This window comes from Agelaius phoeniceus, chromosome 21 (assembly GCF_051311805.1).
Source record: "Agelaius phoeniceus isolate bAgePho1 chromosome 21, bAgePho1.hap1, whole genome shotgun sequence".
NCBI lineage: Eukaryota > Metazoa > Chordata > Aves > Passeriformes > Icteridae > Agelaius > Agelaius phoeniceus.
In genome coordinates, this window is record NC_135285.1 from 7,259,162 (window position 1) to 7,282,498 (window position 23,337).

Sequence of the window (23,337 nt, forward strand, 5' to 3'; positions counted from 1 at the left end):
TCCACACAGGAGCCTCGTTTCTCACTGTTCTGACTAGCACTGTATCCTCAGGGCTCAGATGCTGAAAAGCAGATATTCACTTCAGTAAGATTAAACATGTCTGCACAACTCCAGTGCACCATGCTGGGGGCTCACATCTCTGCACAAGAGAGAAAAAAATGAATTTCAGGAACCAAGCCAGCACTATCTCCTACAGGCACTGCAAAACCAGTGTAAACTTCCCTAATATTGCTTACTCAATAAAACAAGGCATCACAAGAGGGCTATGCAAATCCCTCAGCTTTGAAGTAGTGCTCTCCTGTTGCCCCAAAGGAGCAGCTCTATCTGCACACACCAGACAAGTGTGTGTGTGAAGCGATACAGCAGCACTGCAGGTGTGAAATTTCTGATGTAATCAGGTCAGGAGCTGCTTTGACATTATTGTTGTGCTGCTCCAGAAAGGGTTAAGAAGCTGCAGGCCATATCCTCAATTCCATACTCTGTTCTGTACCTGATAGGATCTGCAACCAAACCACCAGCTTTATTGCCTGCCTACGGGCAGGAGAAAATATTAGTCTTCTATAAGCATGATTTGAAACATCAGTGCCTCCAGCAAGGGGAAACTGAGATGTTAATTGAACTGAGCAGCCCAGGAGGGAGCTCCCTCTTCCCTTCCTTAGCTGTAGGATTAGCACATCCCTACACCACCATGGCAGCAAACATGAAGCACCTTAGGGAGTCTAAGTGGGATGTCTGCCTTTCACTTTGCTGCACATTAGAGTTACTTTAAGAGTAAACAATTATTTGTGGCAGCTTTCTATTTTATCCCGTGTCCTCATGCCTGAATTAAAAATCTCCTGGTTACACTGGTCTACGTACAACAGGTTTCAAGGTAAAGGCACACTGACACCAACACCTGCAGTTCTCCCCACTCTTTCTGGCAAATCCTGACTTTGAAAGATACAGAAGACAACTTCTGCAGCAGCAAACCCCAGCAGATTTATCCAAACATCATCAACAACATGAAGGGAGTCTGAAGGAATCCATCCCATCTCTAACTCATCTCAGCCTACTGAAGACTTGAGGTTTCAATAGCAGGAAACAGCCACTAGAATTTTACTTGTTAATTTAATTTTGAAGAAAAAGCAGCTATTCCCCAGCTGCTTCAGAATATTACTCAGCCTAATGCAGTGACAAGTCTGAAAACCCACTTAACAAGGGGATACCTGAGCCTGATTTCTTTGGCACATCACTCTTTGCTGGCATATCTTGAATCACCCTATCTGTATTTAACAGTTACTGTCATCTTTAATGGAAATTCCCAATAGGGGGCCCTACTAAGAATCAGTTTCAATTTTTCGAAGAACTTTCAGTTTGCTCACACTGGAAGCTGGCCTGAATCTCAAGAAGAAATGCCTTCCACACTCACATACAACAACCCAACAGCCAAAGGGAGCTCAGCTCAGGCTGGATTTCACCAAAACCAAAGCAGAACCTTATCTCAGCATCGCTTTACAATCTTGCTGAAATTTTTCTCTTATCACAGAATAAATCTTGGTGAATTAATAGCTACTTGAGTGATGTTTTTACCAACAGCCCATTTCCTTATCATATCCCATGCCATTCAGGGCATGGCATTGGGTTTCAAAAGTGAGATCTTGCCCATGAGCCAGCCACAAAGACACACGAATGCATTGAAAGACCATGACACACTCCAAGGAAAAAAACATGTTTCAAAAGCCAGTGCTCAGATTCTGTGGTAGAGGGACCTTGGGATTCTATAAATAAGAACTAATTTTGTACAGTATTTCTATTTAATTTGGTTTTGACAAAACAGCAAAGCCACAACTGCCAAAAGCTTTTAAGTCTGTGCAACACAACGTGCGACTGTGTGGCGATCCTGCCATGGGGCCTGAAAGGTGAATCAATACCAATTTCAGTTTGTGGTCTGTTGAGCAATACTCTGGAGCTTCAGGAGGGCTGTTTGGAAAACAGCAGCCAGTTTGTAACAGGAAACTTCAGCTCCAGGAGGCCTCGAGCCATGTGGGGCAGGGTCAGGCCAGGCTCTGCTCCATGGCCCCTCGGTCAGACTGAGCCTGGTGCCTTGTCAAAGCCTCACTGTGATTAACTTCATGCTCCTTCACTGTGAAAAACAGGCAAAAACCCAGTGGTTTCTGTACCATTCAGTATGTCACACTGCTGGGTTCAGAGAGGCATCAGGAGATGTTTTCAGAAATACCTGTGGTACTGTTACCAGAGGGTGAACACCTCCCAGATCTTCTGGGATCAATATTACCGACTGGTAATGCTCAACCTGCCCACAAAAACTTCACCCCAACTGGATTTTGAGTCTTCACCTGGATCCAGCCAATGAGGACAAGAAACTTACACTGCAGTAAAGCAACAAGAAACGCTATAAATCATCTTTCAACTAAAAACCAACCACCTATAATGTTGCAAGCACAGAACTGACTTTGTATATATGATCCATGTTTATTAACATCACTTTAGCATAAGAATCTAGCACTGAGCTTTGTGTCAGTGTAGTAAAAAAGCATCTTTTTTTTTTCTGCTTAGCAGGAACAAGCTTGTGTTGTGGGGAAGGGGCTTAGGGGAATCAGACACTGCAGTGAGTGACTGCAGGACCTCCATGAACATCTGCTCCACACAAGGACCACTCTCCCACAACGACTTCACAAGATTTGTAATCTGTGCTTGGACTTCATTTATTCTAGCACATGTTTTCAGGAAACTTCCCTTTCCTTTCTACCCTGTTTACAAATTTACACAGCAAACTCACTCTGCCTCCCTCCCCAAACAAACACATAAATTTTGCCTTTTTTCTCCTCTGTGTACTCATGAACTCTGAAGCTCAGCAAATAAACTCTCAGCTACATCCACTTCTAAACTGCTGATTTCTGTAGAGGAATGACAGATGGAAGAGAGCTCTCCTGCTTCATTTTTGGCAACTCTATAGCCAGAAGTCTGAATACACTCAATGTGCCCTCATTCCTCATTAACCTGAGAGCCACTTATGTATCTACCGCAAAGAGTGCAGAACTGGAATATGGCTCAAACAAATCTTGAAAAAGGCAGTTGGTTTGGGAAAAGCTGCTTCATTAAAATGTACTGAAACTCCTAAGTCCATCTGCAAAAGGCTCCTACAGTTTTGTATGACTTTAACCAGTACCTTTTCCATGTCTGTCCTCATATGACACACCATAGGTATAAAACACCTCTCAAGGCTTGATTGCTGCTATTTGATAAAAAAAAACAACACCATATATAGCAGTCACAATCATAATTATGAAAATGAACCCACATATGGGAACTTTGAAAGATGGCCCTCACAGAAGATACTTTCAACAGGGATTCAAATCACTTATAAAAATAGAGAACTTAAAAATATATAGAAAATACTTCTTCAAGTAGAGTCAAGTAAATCTGCTATTTATTGGCAGAGCAGGTGAAGAGCTGAGCTGGTTTTCTGGCAATTGTACAAATCTACTTTTAGGGAAATCGTTTCAAACTACAACACACCAGAATTTATCATGATAAAACAGGCAACATTCAAAACCACAAGAGCCCTGTAGCTCAGACTTAATAATGAGAGGGCTTCTCCATCCTGGAAAGGTATCTTAAATCAAGGTGAAAGCTGGAAACTCACACATATTATTCCAAATTAACTCCTTATATAGTTTTATTTTGGAGTTTGGCCGTCCACTCGCAGAATGAATTTAGCTAATTAAAAGGCAAAAGGGCAATACTTAGAGATAGTTCTCATATATATATCTGGGAAGTTGTTTCTCAAAGATAAAGTCTAGCTTTGTTGAACAGAAGTAGATAACAAACCTCAAAGGAAGAGATTTTTCTTCTATGAAGTGTCATTTTTTTTTTTTAAATTTAAAGGACACCTCCTGTGTTTTAAGAAATCAGGACAACATAACCTCAACATTTTCCACTGTAAAGCAGAAATCTATGGTTTGTGCTCTCCCGTTAAGAACTGGGTTTGCATTTGCAAAACAACCCAACAAAGAAGTGCCAGCTCCACTGAAACACTTTGTCATTCAGGAACTCAGGGTTGAAGCTCCAGGCTTACATTTGATCAGGAGTCTAAACAAAGCCTGACCTAGCCCCAAACAGGCAGCTGGTTTGCACACGGAAATTTGTAGAATGCTACTTTTGCCCCTTTTTAATGAGAAAACTGCCATCTCCTCCAAAATGACCTTGGGATGGTTTTTCATTGCACAAGCCAGAAGTTCATGGCACAAATTGATGAGGTGGGGATTCAGAGCAGGTGACAGCATCAGTCACAGGAAAAGCTCAGGCAGAACAGATGCAAAACCACATCAGCACTGGCAGATGACCTACCTGGGTGATGGCAGCTCCACTCCTGAAGTCACCAGGAGCAGCTTTAAAGGACAAATGGAATAATTCTGATCCTGAGGCCACACAATATTCCTATAATGGGTTTGAGACATGCTGCCAGTCGCAGGCAGCACACAGTAAACAGTTTGGCCAAGCTGCCCAAGCAATAAGCAGGTTACTGTGAAAGAAATGACCAATGCTCACAGCAAATGACCCAGCAGAACCCATCTCAGCACCCCTAACGAGCTCTCCAGATGCAACAGCAGGAATGCTTACAGTCATTTTCAATATTTCAAACCAAGAAACCACTCCCTCATATTCTTAATTACCTCCCACAGCAAGACAGACAGGGATTTGGAGCCTCCATAAATTCTCAGTAGTAGAGAAATCAACCCATTAATTTTCTAACATTAAGGCTACTAGGTTTATTCTATAAAATTACTAGCCAAACCAGAGTCCAATAATGAGATGATCTATTTGGAAATAATATTTTGCTTGGAGGAAAGAAAGAAACGCTGTTTTCATCTCTAATACCCATAAATCACTGTATTTACAGACTCCAGCTTGGGGACTCAGGGCCAATCTACTGATAGGATTTCTCTTCTATTTGCACCGTGTCAGCATCTGCTCTCTTCATGTGAAAACAAAAAGCTGCCCAAGGAGATTATGGCACTTTCACACCCTGGATCACCCAGGTCCCAAAGAGTCTGCCTAGTTCAGTTCATTAGGAGCACACTACACTTTGCATTTCCTACTACTTTAACATTGTAAGTGTTTAGTGAATATAGGATAACACTGGCAAAGCAGCTCTTGTCCAACTTCAAACAAATATAAGGCACTTCTTTATTACAAAGGCTGAAGTCACATGCTCCAAGGCTCCTTTCACAAAGTGATCATGGGCATAATGAGGTGAACACCACTAAGTACAATCAAAGTACATCCTCCTCTCCCCAGATATGTTCCTACTGTTCAATTACACTGTGGTAGACATGGTTTATTAAAGGATTTTCACAGACCTAAGGAGCCATGTCTGGCAGTGATTTTTTTATTTATTTAAATAAACATTTACACCTGTATTTACATAGTGCTTTTAAAGAGAACCTCCAAAAAACATCAAAACCCATTCAACTCCAGGGTAAAAGGTAACAGTCAAATATGAGAAAAATCACAAGGAAGAAGAGAAATTAAATTCCTGAAAAAAGAGCAAATGACATGGATTTGAAAGCTTGCTAGGGGCTATGCAGGGCTATAGAGAGCCCACTTATCACAGGTAACAATTCAGATTGAATTTTGGAGGTCTAATCTGAAATACAGAGGGTCATATTATTCCTGGGGGCAAACAGCTCCAGAGGGCATCAGCATTACAGGAGGCTTCCTCTGCCAAATTACCACCACTCTTTCTTGAATTCACACCTCCTGGTTGTGTATTAACACAACTATCTTGTATTATATTAACCTCAGTCAATCATTTTACCTCCACAGAGGCACAGGCTAGGAAGGGAATTTCAGAGTTCAAGCCCATTCTCTTGCTGGATCATAAAAATCCCAGCATTACTGTATCACACAAAAGGTCTCCCCACTGGGACTTGATGCAAAACAAGGAAAACCAAAACAAGGAAACAAAGCAAACAAGGAAAAATCCTTAAACAAAGAAAGAGAATCTTTGAAATCACTGGCCTATCCACTTAAGTGCTGTTAATTCATAATGATCTTGATTCCAATAGCTAGTTTGAAATTTTCCACGTAGTATGTGTCACTTTATTTAAAAAACACGACCTACATTTGAATTTCTGAGCAAGATCACAGACGTACACAACGCTTTGCATGCTAAAGACGGGGCTTTATAGTGGCTCAGATTTCACACGTTCCCATCTTTTGAACAGCAAATCTGTTCTGACTCTGCCCATTGTTACAGGGGTCTGAAAAATCCAGAGGCACAGAGAGCACCTGACCTGGGAGCTGTGATAAAAACCAGGCTATTGCACAGAGACAGCAGGAGAAAAGAGGCCGCTCAGTGCCAGTCAGACGCTCTTTAATCAGGTTGAAATGCTTGGCTGTGGAGAGGGGGGCTCAGTCTCTCCAATCCACATTCCCATCCCTCACATGCTGCTTTCTTAATTAGCAGCAAGTGGACAACAGCTGTCAGTAGCCTGGAGGCCAGAAAGTTATCAGTAAAAAACGGGGAGAGACACAGAACTGGGCTGTTAAATCACCAGTGGCCAATGCAGGCAAGAGATCCGTGCACAGCCAACATGGAATGCTTTGGGTTGGAAAGGACCTTAAAGATCATCTCATTCCAAACCCCTGCCATGGACATGGCCTCATCCTCTGACACTGAGAGGATGCTCTTCCTGCTGGCTTTAGTCTGGTTATTTTAACATATGACTAACTGTAATTCAGGTTTTTTGGTTGTTTTTTTTTTTTTAGTATTCCCGTAACAGGAAAATTTAAGCTGAGAATAGAAGGAAATGGGATGGCCATCCTAATGTCTTGATGAAAATACATGAGGGTCATTTCAAAGGCACAGCAGAATAAAGGCTTCAAGATTGTTTCAGAGATTTTAGGCATAAAAGTTGAAGCACAGGAGAGAAGGGGGAGGGAGAAAGGACGTTTTACTTAAACAGTAGATAGAAACTTTAGCAGAAGATAGAAACTTAATCTAGAAGCCCTAACCTCAAATAGCACAAAAGAAAGAGACTCTACTCAGTCATTATTGTCTGTATATTAAATCCTGTGAACCCAAGTCATCAGTCTTGACCTTACTGTACCATGTATTAGACTAAAGTGGGTCAAAAAGAAAATTCATTTCCAAAGAGGTGACACCCTCTGGTCAAACCATGAGCTTATCTCATAACAAAACTCACTGACTGCCTGGATGATCAAGAAATAAAGTAATTGCTTCCCTGTTGGATGTCCTGATTACTGTCATTTGTGGCAATAGGGAACTCAATGCAATTGCAAGCAATAAAATGTATTATTAAAATTCCCCACTGCCCATTTGTTACCGATAAATTGTCATCACCCCAACTTCTTCAGAAAAGCCAGTCTTTTTTTGAACTTGGCTTTATCCTACCCAGAAAGAAGAGATTTGGAGCAATTTTCTGAGGCCTGGCTGGTAGTTCTGCCAGTTCTAAATATATCCCAGCTTTCTGAGCTTGAACCTATGCAAAGGAAGCTGGGAGGAAGATGGAAGTATTTCCCCAAGCTGCCAGTAGACTAGCAAGACATCTAAAAGCCCTCATCAAATTAAGTGCTTAATTACAATTCAGACTTTGAGACTCTGGAAATTAGGATAATCTTCTGGGAAATTTAACAGTCTCCCACAAAAGAAATTGCAACACACAAGCCAAAAAAAGCACAGAGCTTGGAGAATGTTATCCCATCAAACCACACCTTGTACTAGATTCCTCACCCTAATTCCTGGAGAATGCAAAGTGAGATCCACAACTAAATTTCAGGTTCTTGAGCCATTGGGAAGGATGAGGGTCAACATTTAGGAGGCTAAATCAGGAAAAGTGTAACAAGCTGAGAAATGTGTGTTGACTTGATGGAGAGCTGCCAGTGAAGGGACCTTCTCACACCTGACTCCACGATGGGCTGTGAGGTGAGGCCACAAAGGGCATGGCTTGGAGAAGGTCTCAGCACATCACTGGAACAACCACCAAAATTTTGGCAGCACGGCAATGGCTGCAGGCCTGCCAGCTGCATTCCTCTAGGTGGCATGATCTGTGCAGGCATCACCTGGGTCCTCCCACGCACAGAGATGTCACCGCTACACAGCGCTGGGGCTGCCGCTCTCACTGCCTAATGACACCCCTAAAACATGAACTAACAACCCACCCACAGGCTACTACACAGCTCCAGGGATGACTGGAAAGCCCACAGAAGCTCTTGGAGGAGTAGAGATCATCTGACCACAGTACCAAGTGGAACCACAGCAGAAAATGAAAGGAGGGCAGGAGTTGAACTCACTGTCCTTACCTCACTACTGACAGAACTTTCCATCACCACCCATCATGAAGTCACAAGTACAGAAGAAATGTTTGCACAATGCTCTAAAAATGTGAAGTTCTAGGTGAACACTAAGCATTACACATTTTCCTTTTTGATTCATGAAATTAATGCAAGGGAAATGAAATCTTGATCTCAAAATAAGCCAGAACATCCCACACTTCCCATTGTTACCACTCATGAGCCATGACCCCAGAACTGCATTCAGCAGCAAGAGGAGCTCTGCTGCTTGGGCAAGATGTGTAAGGATGTTCTTTGGCTGTGACACATGTACCACTGGCACATCCCTTTACATCTCCAGGACAACGCTGCTGAGTCAAAACCTTGTGACACAGAGGATGCACTACAAGCAACGTGAGTGTAACCATCCAAAAAACCTGCAAACTAAGAGAAACAAAGGGCAGGAAGAGCTGACAGAGAAGAAATCATATCCTGGTATCAAAGACAACAAGAAACAAAACAAAATGAAAAGCAATTCAAACCCAAAGCTGAAATGGAGAATGAAGGAAGTGACTGAACTTGGGCTGGAGGTATCTCAGAGGCTGAGCTGTGACTCTGGGCTCACCTGGAAAATGCAGAAGCTGTAGGGGAGAGGGTGTTTCCATCAGCAGCTTATCTCTGCACACTCAGTTTCCAGACAGGTTCACATCTGGAGCACTGCACTCCTTGCTCATTGTTTTTTCCGCGAGCCAAAGGTCAGCAGTGCTGCCACAACCTCCACCACCCTAGATGAGCCCTCTGGAGCCTGCTGCTCACACCTGGTACTGGTCAGAGGGGTCTGGGCCAAAATCAGAATTGATTTTTCCAGAAAACGTCAACTACAGAAATTCACAAAAACGTTCATTAATTCAAAACAAATCTTTTGGCGGAAAGCTATGGAAATCTATATATAATCTCATCAGAAATCAGCTCTGTGATTAAAAACAGAGAATATAACAAAAAAACTCCCAACTTGCTCATTGGGAAGATCAGGGCAGGGAGTTGACTGCATTTCCAGTGAGTGCCTGGCCTAACACAGGTCCTGGTAAAAACCCAGGCTGGGTCACAGGGTGCTACAATGCCAGAGAAGGCCCAAAGCCATGCAGCTAGCAGAGATGCCTACCTGCAGAAACAGAAACTGCTGCATTAACTCAACATGGAATAAATCAATTTTTGTACCCTGGAGCAAGAGTCTGGGGAGTGTCCAGGCAAGCCTTAACAAATATTAACTAGCCTGAAGTTAAACACCTCTCTATAAACTGTCCTACAGACTTTGATACCCTAAGAACCAGAATTTTTTTTTTCCCCAATATAAAATTTCAGGCAAGTGAAAATATGAGAGCAGTTCTTCATATAGCTTAACTAGACTGATCATTTAAGCTTGAGCTGCTTCCTAGAAATATTAGGGCTTTCACAAGATTTTTTCCGTGGCTTACTCATAATGAACAGCTGCTCTGGCAACTGCTGGAGTCAGCAGGTACTTCCTGGCCTGAAAAATAGTCATCAATATAGCTCAGTACAGAAAATCATACTCTCTTTAAAACAATTCATGATAGGCTTTAGATATCAACTGGCTCCATGCCACGGACACTCCCTTAAACAATGGTTACACCCTGTATACAGCTAAAAATGAAATAGCTGAAAAGGAAGACATTTCACACAAGTTCCCAGGGTAAAACACATCTGAGAAGCACTGGTCTGGGACTGACATTGTTCTATTGAAAGAATAAATATCTGAGTCCAAACTGTATTTCCTTCACCACCTTCCCAGACTCGCACAAGGAGAAAATCCCTCCGAGCTTTGCTTTTATACTTCTGGTGCTCTCTGACAGAATGAAAACCCAGCGTTTTATAAGACTGTAAATAAATTAGAAGTGCTGCAGATTATGATTTGCCCTTTTGTTAACATCACTGGTAGCACCAGTGAGCCTGTTTGCCAGCTCAGGAGAGGTCTGAAACTCTTTCAATGTTGACTTTAAGCTGAATACAAATATTGAGTGAGCTGCCTGTACACGGAGCCCTCAACCACAGCAATCTCACATAGCAATGCTGCTTACAATGCTGCCAGTGAGCCAGGGTGTCAAAACAAACATCATTGTATTAATTGCATCTGTTGATGAACCAGCCCAAGAACAGCCTTGTTTCAATCACTGGCTTTATAAGACAGCACTGAAATGTTACTGTGAGTGTTGAGATGGATGAGTCAACAGACAAAATACAAAAGCATTTGTAAAGAGAGTCTCGCTGGAGTAATTTGAAAAGCTGCACAGCTACACAAAATGATGGCCTTTATTGACACAGCTTGCTCATAATAGTCCTTAACCTAGTTTTAAGTTTCAGTTTTGTTTTCTGCAGCCTTTCCAGTCAAGGACAGGCAAACACACAAGTACTGTTACCTTTGCAAAGGTGAAAGATCAGTAGACACATAACCAACCTGCAAATAGTTCGTCATGTCAGATACTAATCCTCACTTGGGGAGTTACAAATGGCTCTTCTCTCTATTCTGGAAGTTTTCCTTGACCTTGTGGAGTGAAAGACCTCTCAAACTACCAGGTAAACATAACACTGGGGCTCAGGGTCAGCCCAAGGCAGGAAGCACTGGCTGCACATCCCCAGCCAGCCTCTCCTCCCGGTCTTACTCGGCTGAAATCATCTCTGCAGTGTCACGTAAGGTCAGGAGATTCAGGTTACTGAAAGAATGACATTTTAAACCTGATCTCTCTCCCTCTCTCATCCAAAACCATCTGCAACTCATCTTTTAAGGCAGAGATTATTCATTCTGGGGGAATTATCCACTAATCAGTTTTTATCTCCAAACTAGGTTCTCATGCTCACAGCTAGGTCTGGCAGAGGTTTAGGCTCCTTCCACTCTCAGAGCAGTCTCCCATTGGACAGACTTTAAAATGCAGTTGATGGCAGCTCCATGTGCTAAAAAACCAGCCCCAATTTACCAGCCAGCATCATATAGGTACAGAGTGCTCCAGTTATGAGTTGCCTTTACTGGGCTGGGGTTAGCTTTTTACACCTTCATGCCCAGGGAACTGCCATGTGAGGTTTCCCCCCACCCTGATTTTCTGGAGTAGGACAGAAGTAAGGAAAACCACCCTGCACAACAGGAGAAGGAGACCAGGACTCTGGTATTTCCCCCCAAAGCACATGCACAGAGAGAGGTCAGCACAGACCTCTGCTCTCAGCACCCTTGCTCACTAGCCTGGCTGCTACTCCCTTTGATATTTGTCACAGCCAAGTGTGAAACTCAAGAGAAGCACGTGGCCAAGTGAGTCAGACCCCTGCATTCTGCAAGTGCCTCTCCCCTGCTTATTATAGCTCATCCTTCAGCTCTGCCCTGGGACACCAGAGCATTTTCTATCCACTGCTCAATCACAGCAGCTCCTCCAGTTCTTCTACTGACCAGCACGAAATTCATGCCCATCACCTCCCAGAGGTGACATCCCTGTTATCTTCCAAATAAGATGGGCTCTTCATCTGCAGTTATCATGCAGAAATACCCCCATAAAAACCCAGGCAGATAAACTGCCTCCTGCATTTCACCCAAAGGCCAAGGCAATTACTGCAGAACTTGTAGCTTGCATAAGTAAACACAGATGTAATAGTCTTGGGTTATCTGATTTTCAATTTTGAGGACTATGTTAAAACAAAACCAAACCAAAACCAAACCAAACTCACCCGGATTTCTCCTGACAAGCAAATTGTTAAACTGGCCCCAAATCCTATTTTACCAACTGCAAAAGAGAAATTCAGGAGATTCTTCAGCTGGTATGAATCAGGATAAAAGGCATTTCACAGCTGTAGAAGTGAGAATATTTTGGGAAAAAGAGATGTTTTTAATTCCCTCTAGTTCATTTCATAAATTCTAAACATCATGGCTTAAAATAATCCTGACAGACAAAGCAGGCCAGACCTTCCTATCCAATAGAGTACAACTCTGCACTCACTGCCTCAAAACTATTCTCTACTCTCTCTTGGGTAAAATAGCAGGGATGGAGGGAAAGAAACTATTTAGACTGAAGAGGAGAAACCTCTACTCAGACCCATTTGTTTTACTCTGCTAGTATTGACAGATGAGTAATGAAAACTTTGCTGCAGACACAGACTGTTCTTCAAGGCAGCATCAGTTAATAAACCACAACCACAGCTGCAAAAATATTAAGGAATTTAACTAAATGACTCCTTCAAGGGCAGGGGATGCAGGAGGAGCCAGTTTTTTGTGCTTTGTTATCATCCCAAAGGTTAAGATCAGAGCGTGCAGCATCAACACAAACCAGTGTTACTGTTTTGCACATAAAAGCTTTGAATAACAATTTCATTAAAATGTATACAACTGGGTACTAATATTTCTAGTATGACTCTTTTCCATTATGATAATATTTGAAACTTAGTGTACTATGTTGCCAAAGCTTTTAGATATGAATTATCTCATCTGAAAAGAATTAAATGGTAAAAACAAATTAACAGTAAAAATAAAACTAACAGCCTGTTAGCTGTCAGAACCACAGGAGCACCAAGGCTGGAAGAAACCTTCAAGATGATCTGATCCAAGTGTCAGCCATAATCTCCCCAAAACCACATTCCCAAGAGCCACATCCAGACATCTCCTGAACACTCCCAGAGACAGCCACTCCACCACTTCTCTGGGCAACTTATTCCAAGGCCTGACCTCTCCTTCAGTGGAAAATCTGAGCCCTCTCACAGGACAAGGCTGGCAGCATGGCTGGGAAGGGAGTTCTGCAGGCACTGCAGACTTGGAGCAGGATGCTGATGCACAGCCATAGTAACAGCTCATGCATGCTGGGAATAATTCCAGAAGCAGCTGTGCCCACAGTGGATGGGGGAATGTTTTGGTGACATTACCATTGGTGCTCCAACAGAGTGAACAACCAATAGTTCTAACCTTAGGTACAATTATTTATACCAGTCCCAAGTCCTTACAGAACTTGAGAAGTACCCAAACAATGCCATGGGCAATCAACAACCTTCCAACATCCTTTTTAGTGTTATTAACACCCTTACACACCTTGTTGCCAAAAGACCCTCAGGATTTAAAGATAATTTCCTCTGCCCAGGGCGAAAGAGGGTTTGGAGCTTGGAGCTTGGCACTCAGCAGGCTGCCAGCCAAATGGAAGCTCAGGGAAATTCTCCTGGGTATCATTTGTGGTGCACCTGATGTCCCCAGGGAGCCCTCTGAGTGAAACACACACCTCACCTCTGAGGTCTAATGAAGCAGGCTGTATTTCAGGATAAAATCTAAGAATAAGTGCTGCCGATGAATATTCAGGGCATTTATACAAGTGCTTTCACCCAAGACACACAGGAACAAAACCATCTTTGTTTAAAGGCTACCTGGAAATAGGCATAGAGAGTTAACAAGAACAAATTCTCTCCTGGCATGGTTTTTAAGTGTTTCTTTGCCCTGCAATTGTTCCCAGCCTTTTATTGGCAGCCCACCCTTCACTGCCCTCGACTGGCTCCTCTGAACTGTCTCCAAAACACACATATTTGCTTTTTTCCCCCCAAAGATTTTGCTTTTCCTTGGCATTCCCCATTCCAGGCCACTCACAAGTCACGTTTGCCAAATGGCTACAAACATGGGCCAGCTACATTTTCAATTTTGCCACAATAAAGACCCTATCTGCAGCCTCTCTGATCTCCTCAGCCTTCTACTGAAAATGTGCAGAAATTTAAATAAATTTTAATATCCATTCCTCCACGAAGTTTGACAGAAATTGGCCAGTAAGTCCAAGAGCTGTAACAGAGGATGGATGAGCCATCACACTGCCTTATGTAAGGATGCTACAGATTAAGGAAGAGAGGTGCAGACAAGGAGCAAACTTATCTCTGAGAGATGTGCCAAGTTATGCATGGAGACTCACTGGTTCTTCTTTAAAGGGATTTTTGTGCACCTGAATATCACAAAACTGGGCAGAGTTGAGAGTGCCAGCTCATGTACTTTAAGCACCATTCCTTAAATTCACTCCATCATTTTAACAGGGTGGTTCCACAATGTTCCAAAGTGTTTCTCCTGTAAAACAACATCCCAGACAGAGCGGGGGACAGAAGTGCCACTGATTCCAATGGCAAAGAGCAAACAGCTACACACATAAAAAAGAACAGAAAAACTGAGCTGAAAGCTGAGAAACTCCCCACCTCAGTTTGTCAGCTATGTTCTAGGTATTGCTTGTAACAATACAAGATTATGGACTTTTTTTAACTCATGTGACTTTCAGATGCACAATGTTTTTGGGTACCACAATTTTTTCCCACACAGTAGCTCTGGAGAAGCAATTCCAAGCAGTAAAAGTTAAACTCCACCCCTGCACTGCCCTTACCATGCTCTGTCAAAAATCTGGCATCAGCCTTAACATCTGATTTCATGTGACCTTTCAAGGGTATTTATACAAACAAACCATCTCCTGCACAAACCAGTGCTCTACATTTTGTGCAAATCCCTGTAAATTCATAGATGAGTTCTAACTAAACCTCTTGGCAGAATTCCCTAGTTCCTCAAATGTATTATTCTTATATATAATTCTACTAAGAAAAATAGAAAATGTAGACTTAAAAAAAAATAAGATGGAAAATATATATCCAAAACGGGATATTTCATTTTCTTGTATATGAAAGCTGCAGCACACTGTCAACTGTGAAATGCAAGGCTGTATTAAGCATTAAAAAGGAAAAAAAAAAAAGGCAAAATGCTCAAATTGACAAAGTTAATATGGTTAGAGCACAACTGAAAGGATCATAAAACACCCAAGAAAAACTGTGTTTAAACAGTATTGTCCTGCTAACTGAACCCATTGTCAGATGGATTCACTGAGCTCTGCTCTCCAGAATTGATTGGAATGTACTCTACAACCAGAACTGCAATATTGATCTCCCTGGGTGCCCTTTGTGATGTTTGGTTCGTAAAGGAAACTTTCTAAATATGGAATTAATTCCTGAGGCTACTGCAGAACCTCTTGGGCAGCACAGACAGGACCCAAAAAAACCCATCAGAAGGTAAGGGATAAAACAATATGTGCTGCACATTTGGAACACACTTGTTTTGGTTCCCATTTCAATTATTAAAGACTCCCTGCAAAGTACAGCTGAATGGATACAGAACTATTTATTCAGTCTCCCAGTAAAATTCTATCAAGGTTTAATCAACCAACCAAGCTGCTGTGTCTGCTTCCTCCAACCTTACCAGCTGTGAGTAACTATTCTTTGATTTTAACCTCCACTGATTTTTTTCCTTTCTTTCCAGAAGCCTGAAAAAGAAAATTTTCTTTCAAACCCCAAGATTTTGTACACGTCAGGGATGAAATTAAAGATCTTGTTTAGAATATAAATGGGACTGGTTCAGTGAATATGTTAAGTACTCAACAAAGGGCATCCCCCCATGAAGCCTTCAGAGAGAAAGAATGAGAGCATGAGAGTGCAAGCAAGCTTTAACCTCTCTCCTTGGGCAGAATAATGGATTAGGATTTCCTCAGAGGAACTGATGGCCATGCCAAGATGTTAACTTACATCACAAAGTGCACAGCATTGTCATGGCACCAGAAAAACTCCACCCAAAGGAGCAGACACTGTCACCCAGATGAAGATAATGCAAAGCATGCTTTTTTTTCAATTCAAAAAGCCTCATTTCTATAATTAAGAAATCTCTTCTTCAGTGCCACCTGTGCTTGTTCAACCCTCAGAGTGGTTATAAAATGAGAACAAAACAATTATTTAGAATATAGCTCTTGTTAATTCTCAGATCTTTTAGATACTTTCCTAAATATGATACAATAGAAAGGAGGTGTAGGAGAACCAGTCCTCCCAAATACTGTGAATATTGTACCTCCCACAACACCAAGTGAACACTGATACAGGCTTTTCCTTCTACTTCTTTCTATTCACTTCTCCCTTGCTCTAAACAAGGAAACATTTTCTTACAAACCCCAGAGAAGGTGAGCTCTGCTAGCAGCTCAAACAGCAAAGGGATTTGACATGAAGAGACTGTTTCCAAGCTGGAGAGCTTTCACTGAAATATGCAACTCAAATGAAAGCAGATCAATAACGTGATCCATCAGCCTTCTCAGGCTGCTCCACAGAACATGTGAGGACATCATTTCTCACTCACACAGATGAAATTGTTTGCTCTGTCACTGCCAGTGTCAGACACCTCAAGAAGAGATTGGAAATGTATTTTTAAGAGTGGATGCTGTGGGTCAGGGAATAAAGCTGTAATTTGTCAGGATGCAGTAAAACGTGAACAGCACAAGTGCAGAACATTCCTCTGGCAGCACGTCCCAACCTGCAGGATTCCTGCAGCTTTTCCGGGTTGCTGAAATTCATCTTCTGTCTCTGTGCCTTGGAACAGACTCCATGAAAGCCGTTGGGAACGTCCTCCTTGCCTGATTTCTCCCTCTGCCATCCTCCTGTCCTCTCCCCTCTGCTCTCCTCGCACGCAACTCAGCCCCTGCTCCCTCCTCTCCCATCACTGCTGGGTTGGGCATCCTCTCAATTTTCTCATCTTTCAACCCATTCCATCAACGTGTGATGCTCCTTTTTCCTTCTCTGGCCACCTTTTTATACACCTTGCAGTGCTGGGGCTGCAAATTGAAACTTGCAAAGACAATAAATCTCATTTTCCTTCAATGTGTTCTCCCTTTTCTTGATTTCAAGCCCTGAGAATGACACACTGTTCTACCCTTACCATCCCCTCATGTTCTACAATGTTTCTCAACTGTAACCAAATTTTAGTTATTTAGAAAAAAATTACAAATAACCAAGCTAATATCCTTGCAATAGCTATGTGATTTTAATACTCTTTCCATGACACTGGCTGAATCCCATAGTCATATGCTAACAAACAAAAAGGAAAAATGTAACTCCAAAGCAGAATTTTTCAAGTATTCAGGCACTTACAGCATAATAAATTTTCAATTCTTTTCAGAGAGAAAAGCCTATTCTGTCACAAATCTGAGAAGCTGAAGGACCCCTCTCCATGTATAGGATTTTTCTCTAGATAATGTAATGTCTGTACAGGCAGAATATAAGCTGGAAGGATTCATTTCATGCTAAGCAACAGTACACAGAGGAAAAGAGCTTCCCAAAGTAGCAAAAGATCTCAAATCTCCAATTCCAGCAGAAAAAATGTTGTGACTATGTGCTTTGGAAAACTGAACAAGTTACATCCACTACATGCATTCAAACTATGCAAAATGATGGGTGTGGTGAGGAGGGGGAGAGAGGAAGGAGGCTATTAAATCACCTTACCTGTAATTCTGACATGTAATTTGTTATTTTTAATATACAACATAGTTTCAGGTGTTTTATCTGGCACAAAGACAGAAAATGTTCTTTATCATCTTACCTTTGCTGGGGTACAAGGGATCTTCCAAACTGGGTGCTACGGTAACAAACAACTCCAGCTGCCACTAGCTCAACTGAGAGCTACCTATAATACACATAAATGATTGAGTGATTGAATTAAACCTGATTAGCCATCAAATGCCTCTGCCAAGGAAGGGACAACATCTCTCCAGCTTCTTTAAAATGAAGTTTAGAAAGTTAACTCCTCGTGTTCCTTCACTTGCAGTTCAAATGCTGTTAAGATTCTGGATGGAATGCTCTCCTTCCAAAGATCTGTAAGTCAACAGCAAAGCTCATTTTGCCAATTCTACCCTCAGGCTTCCCACTCTGGAATAAATAAGCTCTTAATGTATATTTCTTTAAAAAGAAAGACCACACCTTTGCATTAGAATCTATCTGCACCTACAATAGAGTTACTGGAGCATCAACTGCAATTCAGAACTTCCAAAAATATGAACAAAACCCCAAGGAAACCTGAAAGAGGAGTTTCAGATTGACTCCCTTCCCTAGAAACAAACACCCAGGTTTCTCCCACTCAGGCAATACATTGCAGCAAGCAGAGCCACACAAGTGAATCAAGAGATCTAAATGAGGGATGTTTGTTCTACGATGTTGACTGACAGTGAACTTCCACTCCTCTCTGTGCCTGCCAGGAGGTTAGCAAGAGCCAGTGAGTTACCACCACATAAAAATCACAACCAAGAGATATATTTAGTCCCTGTGGTTCAAGGAAAACGATTGCTTACGCTGAAAATAAATTTAGCAATTGTTTCCAGTTTCTGATTTTCACTGACTAAGGCACAACCCAGCTGCTTCACATTCCAGTAGCCTTCAGCTGTCTTCTTTCTCCACTCCTTGCCCACTTCCTTCTTACAACTGCTAAGACCATCTCAATCCTGCAGCAGTTATCCCACAGGCTGCATTTTGGAACACACCACCTGTCAACCTACAGTGGCCTACAAAAGATGCCAAACCCTGCTCCTTGTGCCATTCTGTAGAAACCAGCGATCATCTTGTCCCTGACCGTGTGATCAGTGCAAATTACCAAACACCCAGCACAAAAACAACAACTAAATGAACTATTGAGTGCAATACAACACAGCCTGAATGGCTGATGCTGTTTAAAGAAGTTACAGTGAAACACACGTGGGATGATGTCTCTATGGGAGCAGCACACAGGAGGAAACAGGAGGTGCTAAAAGCCTGACTAAGGAAGAATTGGAACTGAATTACCTTTGGGGTTGAGAGGTAAGTTTTTTGAAGGGTCTAATTTTCAGATTTGCAGGTAACTCCTGTTTTGCTTGAAAATCACAAGCAGAGAAGCACTTAAGCTGGTCAACTGCAAAATTTTCTGACCTGAAACCCCTCACTTAATATTGAGAAATATGGTGCAGCTGTGAAAGCACAACAGAACTGAGAGAGTCCTGCCTAGTAACCCACCTAAGCATGACAGACAAAGAGAAACTGCATGAAACTGTACAGGTATATAAAACAGGCAGGCTAATTTCCATAAAATGATCCAAGGCATGATGACAGTTCAAAATATACCCTCTGCAAAAACAAAATCTCCAGGAAACTTCACATCTGTACAAAAACATCCACAGATGAACAATTCAGGATCACATAAATTGGCATGAAGGACTCCAGATAGAACATTAAATTCCTACAAAGATGGGAATAATGTGACCTCCTGAATTGTTTCCTCAATTTTGTAATTTTCTTAAGAACAGAGTTCTCCTGGAATTACCCCCAGATGTTTAACCCACCAATACTAAAGGGTGACAATTTGAGGTGAATTTGATTATCAGGCAAGTGCTTATGAGTAAAAGGTAAAGCCAACAGTGTTTTTGGTCTACTGGGAATAAACACATCCCATTGAGTCCTGAGCAGAATGGAGATGACTGCCTGCACTCCAGGTAGCTAACACCTGGAACAGCTCTCTCAAACAACCTTTAGCAGGCAGCTATTGGAAAACGAAAACCCTGAAAGAAATAACAAGACTAAGAGTGAAAACACCAAGTAGAATGAACCTTCAAAATATGGCACCCATATGTTCTTTGGTTTTAATAAAAGGGCATTTTTGACTTGTATCATGACAAGCTTTTGGAGTCTAATTCCTCCCTTACTCTCCCTGAATGATGCAGAGTAGCTGAATTCCCTGCAGCACGTAATCCATCAGGTAAATAAAAACAGGAATTCGTGCATCGCCATGGTAACAGGAAACCAAAGCAGAATCTGTGACCTTCTCTGCTCTTTCTTGGCATCTCTATTTTGGATTTCACATCAAAAAGGGAGAGAGCAAATATTTTCTGAAAGTAAAGACAAAAAGTCACAGTTCTGGAGTAAAGAGAAGCCAATGGCCATTCCTTCTCTTCCAGCCAAGGAGGGTTCTGCTTTGGAAAAGTGTCTGGAAGTCTCTTGGTGGGAGCCTAACAAAGCAGGGGCTCTAACACTAGCAAACCCCAAATACACCCTCTTCTACACTACCAGATGGCTGCCCTTCACTCCAAAGCAGAGCTCTGAATTGCTCTACAGTGACCCTTCTGTTGATTAAACAGCAGCACTGAGAGGCTCCAGAGGGAGCCTTGTCTGCTCTTCCCTCATGGACAGGATGGAAGCTGTTATCTCTAATCATTTATTATTGTTTTTTATTGAGTGCCAACAAGGTGTTTCAGTTAAGGAGCCAGGGAGCAGATGTCTGAGCGTCTCTGGGGGTCTAACCCTGCAAGGGGTAACACATTTTTTCCAGCAGGCTGTCTAGATGGACACACCAGTTAAACCAAAGCCCACTTCAAAGTTTGTCACCATGGCTTGTGACCAGGCAAAAGTCTAATTTATTTATAACATAATGCATTAATTTCTGTCCCTGTAAGAAAAATAAATTCAAATGTACACAAATGCACAGACCTTGGACCTCACAGCATTTGTTTCATGAGGCTGTATCCTTTGTTCTGCTACTGTACACGTTTTGACAAACATTACCCCTGAGTGGCTGTGGTGTTACAGGCTGTGTTTATTCGGTGACGCTATTAACCAAACTGTTTGTGTCAATCAGGAGTTCAAACACTCAGGAACAGACATGGAGACAGTCCTGCTCTGGAACAGCTGGCTCCCAGCCCTCCTTTCCTGTCTCTTCTCTTCCCATTTATATTTGGACTGGATTATTTTTTTTTAATATCCTTCCTAAAGAAATTAAAGTACAAGCAGTTGAACGATGATAGATTCCCAGATTTATAGTTTCTCTTGTTCAGCAAATCATCACGGTGACAGACTTGCATTAGAACAAATGTCCCTGCATCAGGGCTTCTCTCACTGCATCTTCCACCTGCACACTCACAGCACCGACCTGGGGATGGATCTTGCACCATCCTTGAATTCTTCAGTGGGAGCTCAGTGTGGCTGGTCTCTAGCTTGTGCAGGGCATGACTTTTATATGGCATTTTATTGCTATTATATGGTAGTTTATATGGCATTTTATATTTATATGGTATTTCTTGGCCTGACTGCTCTATTGTTTATGGAACCGTGCTGAGTTTGTGTGTGTCTCCAGAGTCATCTTCCTGTGCCTGAACTCCTCACCATGCCTCTCTGGTGTGGAGCTCTATTTACTATTCTCCCAGGGTTATTTACTGCACACGAATAAACAAAACGTGATCACTTATTTATACGTCTGTAATTACTGTCTACAGTTACTAAATCCCAAGCCAAATTCACCTCCAGCATAAACAAGTGGCAATTATTCCAGAGCTGGCCCGAGGTCTGTGTACTCTGCTAACACCTTCCCTGCTCGCTGGAGTAAGGGACAAGCACGGAAAAGCTCAGCAGGAGCAAAGCTACGTCGGGATCCTCTGAAAGGGACGGTGCACGGGATTAACCTGGGATATTTCTGGAGTAGCATTTGTCCCCCGATGCCGAGAGCACACTTGTTAGCCAGTAACTCAGCGCGGAGGGCTGGAAGCACGCCGAGGTGCTGCACCGAGAGGCGGCTGGCAGGCTGCTCATCCCCCGGGGCCGCCGCACAGCACACGGAGCACACCCGGCCACAGGGAGATGCCACCGACCGCGCTCCTTGGAGCCGGGCATCCTTCCTGCATCCCCGGCTGCTGCCCTGGGAAGCCTGGATGCTCCCACCCCGCGCTCCCCGGGAGGAGACAGCCGAGCTATTCCCCACAATGAAATATACAAAACAGCATCGATTTCTCCTCTGCTAATTAAATGCAACATAATTAAACTACGTAACTTCGCTGCTTGATTTGCATAACACTAATTGAATCTTTAGGCGTACTACTCCCACTACAGAGAAAAACAGGGTCATTCAACCATCTAAAGTGACAACTGAGAACCAGGCACGACTCCAGAAGCACAGAGAGACAATATGATCCGTGCTTGAGCGTTTCCTTGTGAGAGCTGGAGGAACCTCAGCAGCCTCCCCTGGCTCTGGCTCTCGTGAGCACCCCAGGCAGAGGGGAAGAGGGAGGAAAAAAAACCTGCAAGGTCCCTCTGACATTTGCCCACGGACTCATCTTTTCTCATCCTGCACAAACACCAGGAGAGGAAAGTTGGGAGAAGTTGAAATTAATCATTGCGCGTAGGCCCCAAAGCGCTGCAGCGCCCGGCTCTGCTGATGCTCGGCTGCACGGCAAGGACGGAACGGGTGCGAGAACACAAAAAATAAAATAAAGGAACTAGGGGGAAAAAGAGACAAACAACGAGGAAAAAGGAAAACGCGGAGGAGACACAAAGCCCGAGCCAAACAGCGCCCGGGCACCGCAGGAGCAGCCCCCGGGGGGACGCGCAGAGCATCCCCCGCGGCCCCGGGCCCAGCCCCGGCCCCGCTGCCCGCCCGCGCTGTCAGGAGCCCCCGGGGGAACCTGGCCGGGCGCGGGGGTCCCTGCCCGGCTCCCCCCGCCCCGCCGGGCCCGCCAGGCCCGCGGCACCGCCGGCACCTCCCGCAGCTCCCGCAGCCCCGGCGGCTCCGGCTCCTCCGGCGGCTCCGCGGGGCGGGCGGCGAGCGCGGCCGCCCCGGCGCGTCCCGCCTCCCGCGCTGCCCCGGGCCCCGCTCCCGGCGCTCACCTGCTTTCTCGATCTTGCCGGACATGTCGGAGCCGGCGCTCGGCGCTCAGGCCCGGCGGCGCACGGAGCCGGCGCTCGGGGCTGCCGGGCTCCCGCTGCTGCCGGGCGCGATGCGGGAGCGGCTCCAGCGGCGGCCGTGGAGCTGCGCCCGCCCCCTGCCCCGATCCGCCGGCCGCGACGGGAAGGGGCGGCCCGGGGCTCCCGCCGCGCACGCCCAGCGCCCGGCGCCGCCTCCCGGCCACAAAGGGAACCGCGGGGCGGGGCCGGCGGCGGGGCGGGCACGGAACCGGCGCGGAACCGCCGAGCCCCGGAATGGGCATCGGGATCGAGGGATGGGCACCGGGATCCTGGGATGGAACCCCGGGATGGGCACCGGGATCGAGGGATGAAACCCCGGGGTGGGCATCGGGATCGAGGGATGGGCACCGGGATCCTGGGATGGAACCCCGGGGTGGGCATCGGGATCGAGGGATGAGCATCAGGATCCTGGGATGGGCATCGGGATCCTGGGATGGGTTTTGGGATTCTGGGATGGAGATCAGGATCCTGGGATGAGGATCAGAA

General features: G+C 44.1%; 1 protein-coding gene across 6 annotated transcripts in view; it reads right to left on the reverse strand.

The window, feature by feature from the left end:
* RAPGEF1 (Rap guanine nucleotide exchange factor 1) overlaps nt 1–22,994 on the reverse strand; it is an 84,913-nt gene extending 61,919 nt beyond the window's left edge. For 5 of the 6 annotated variants that reach the window (XM_077189039.1, XM_077189038.1, XM_077189037.1 and 2 more), the window contains exon 1: nt 22,774–22,994. In XM_077189039.1, coding sequence (XP_077045154.1) covers nt 22,774–22,798 — 25 coding nt within the window. In that variant the 5' untranslated portion in view covers nt 22,799–22,994. The remainder of the gene's footprint in view (nt 1–22,773) is intronic. The other variant, XM_077189036.1, reaches the window with a different exon arrangement.
* Nucleotides 22,995–23,337: the final 343 nt, after the last annotated feature.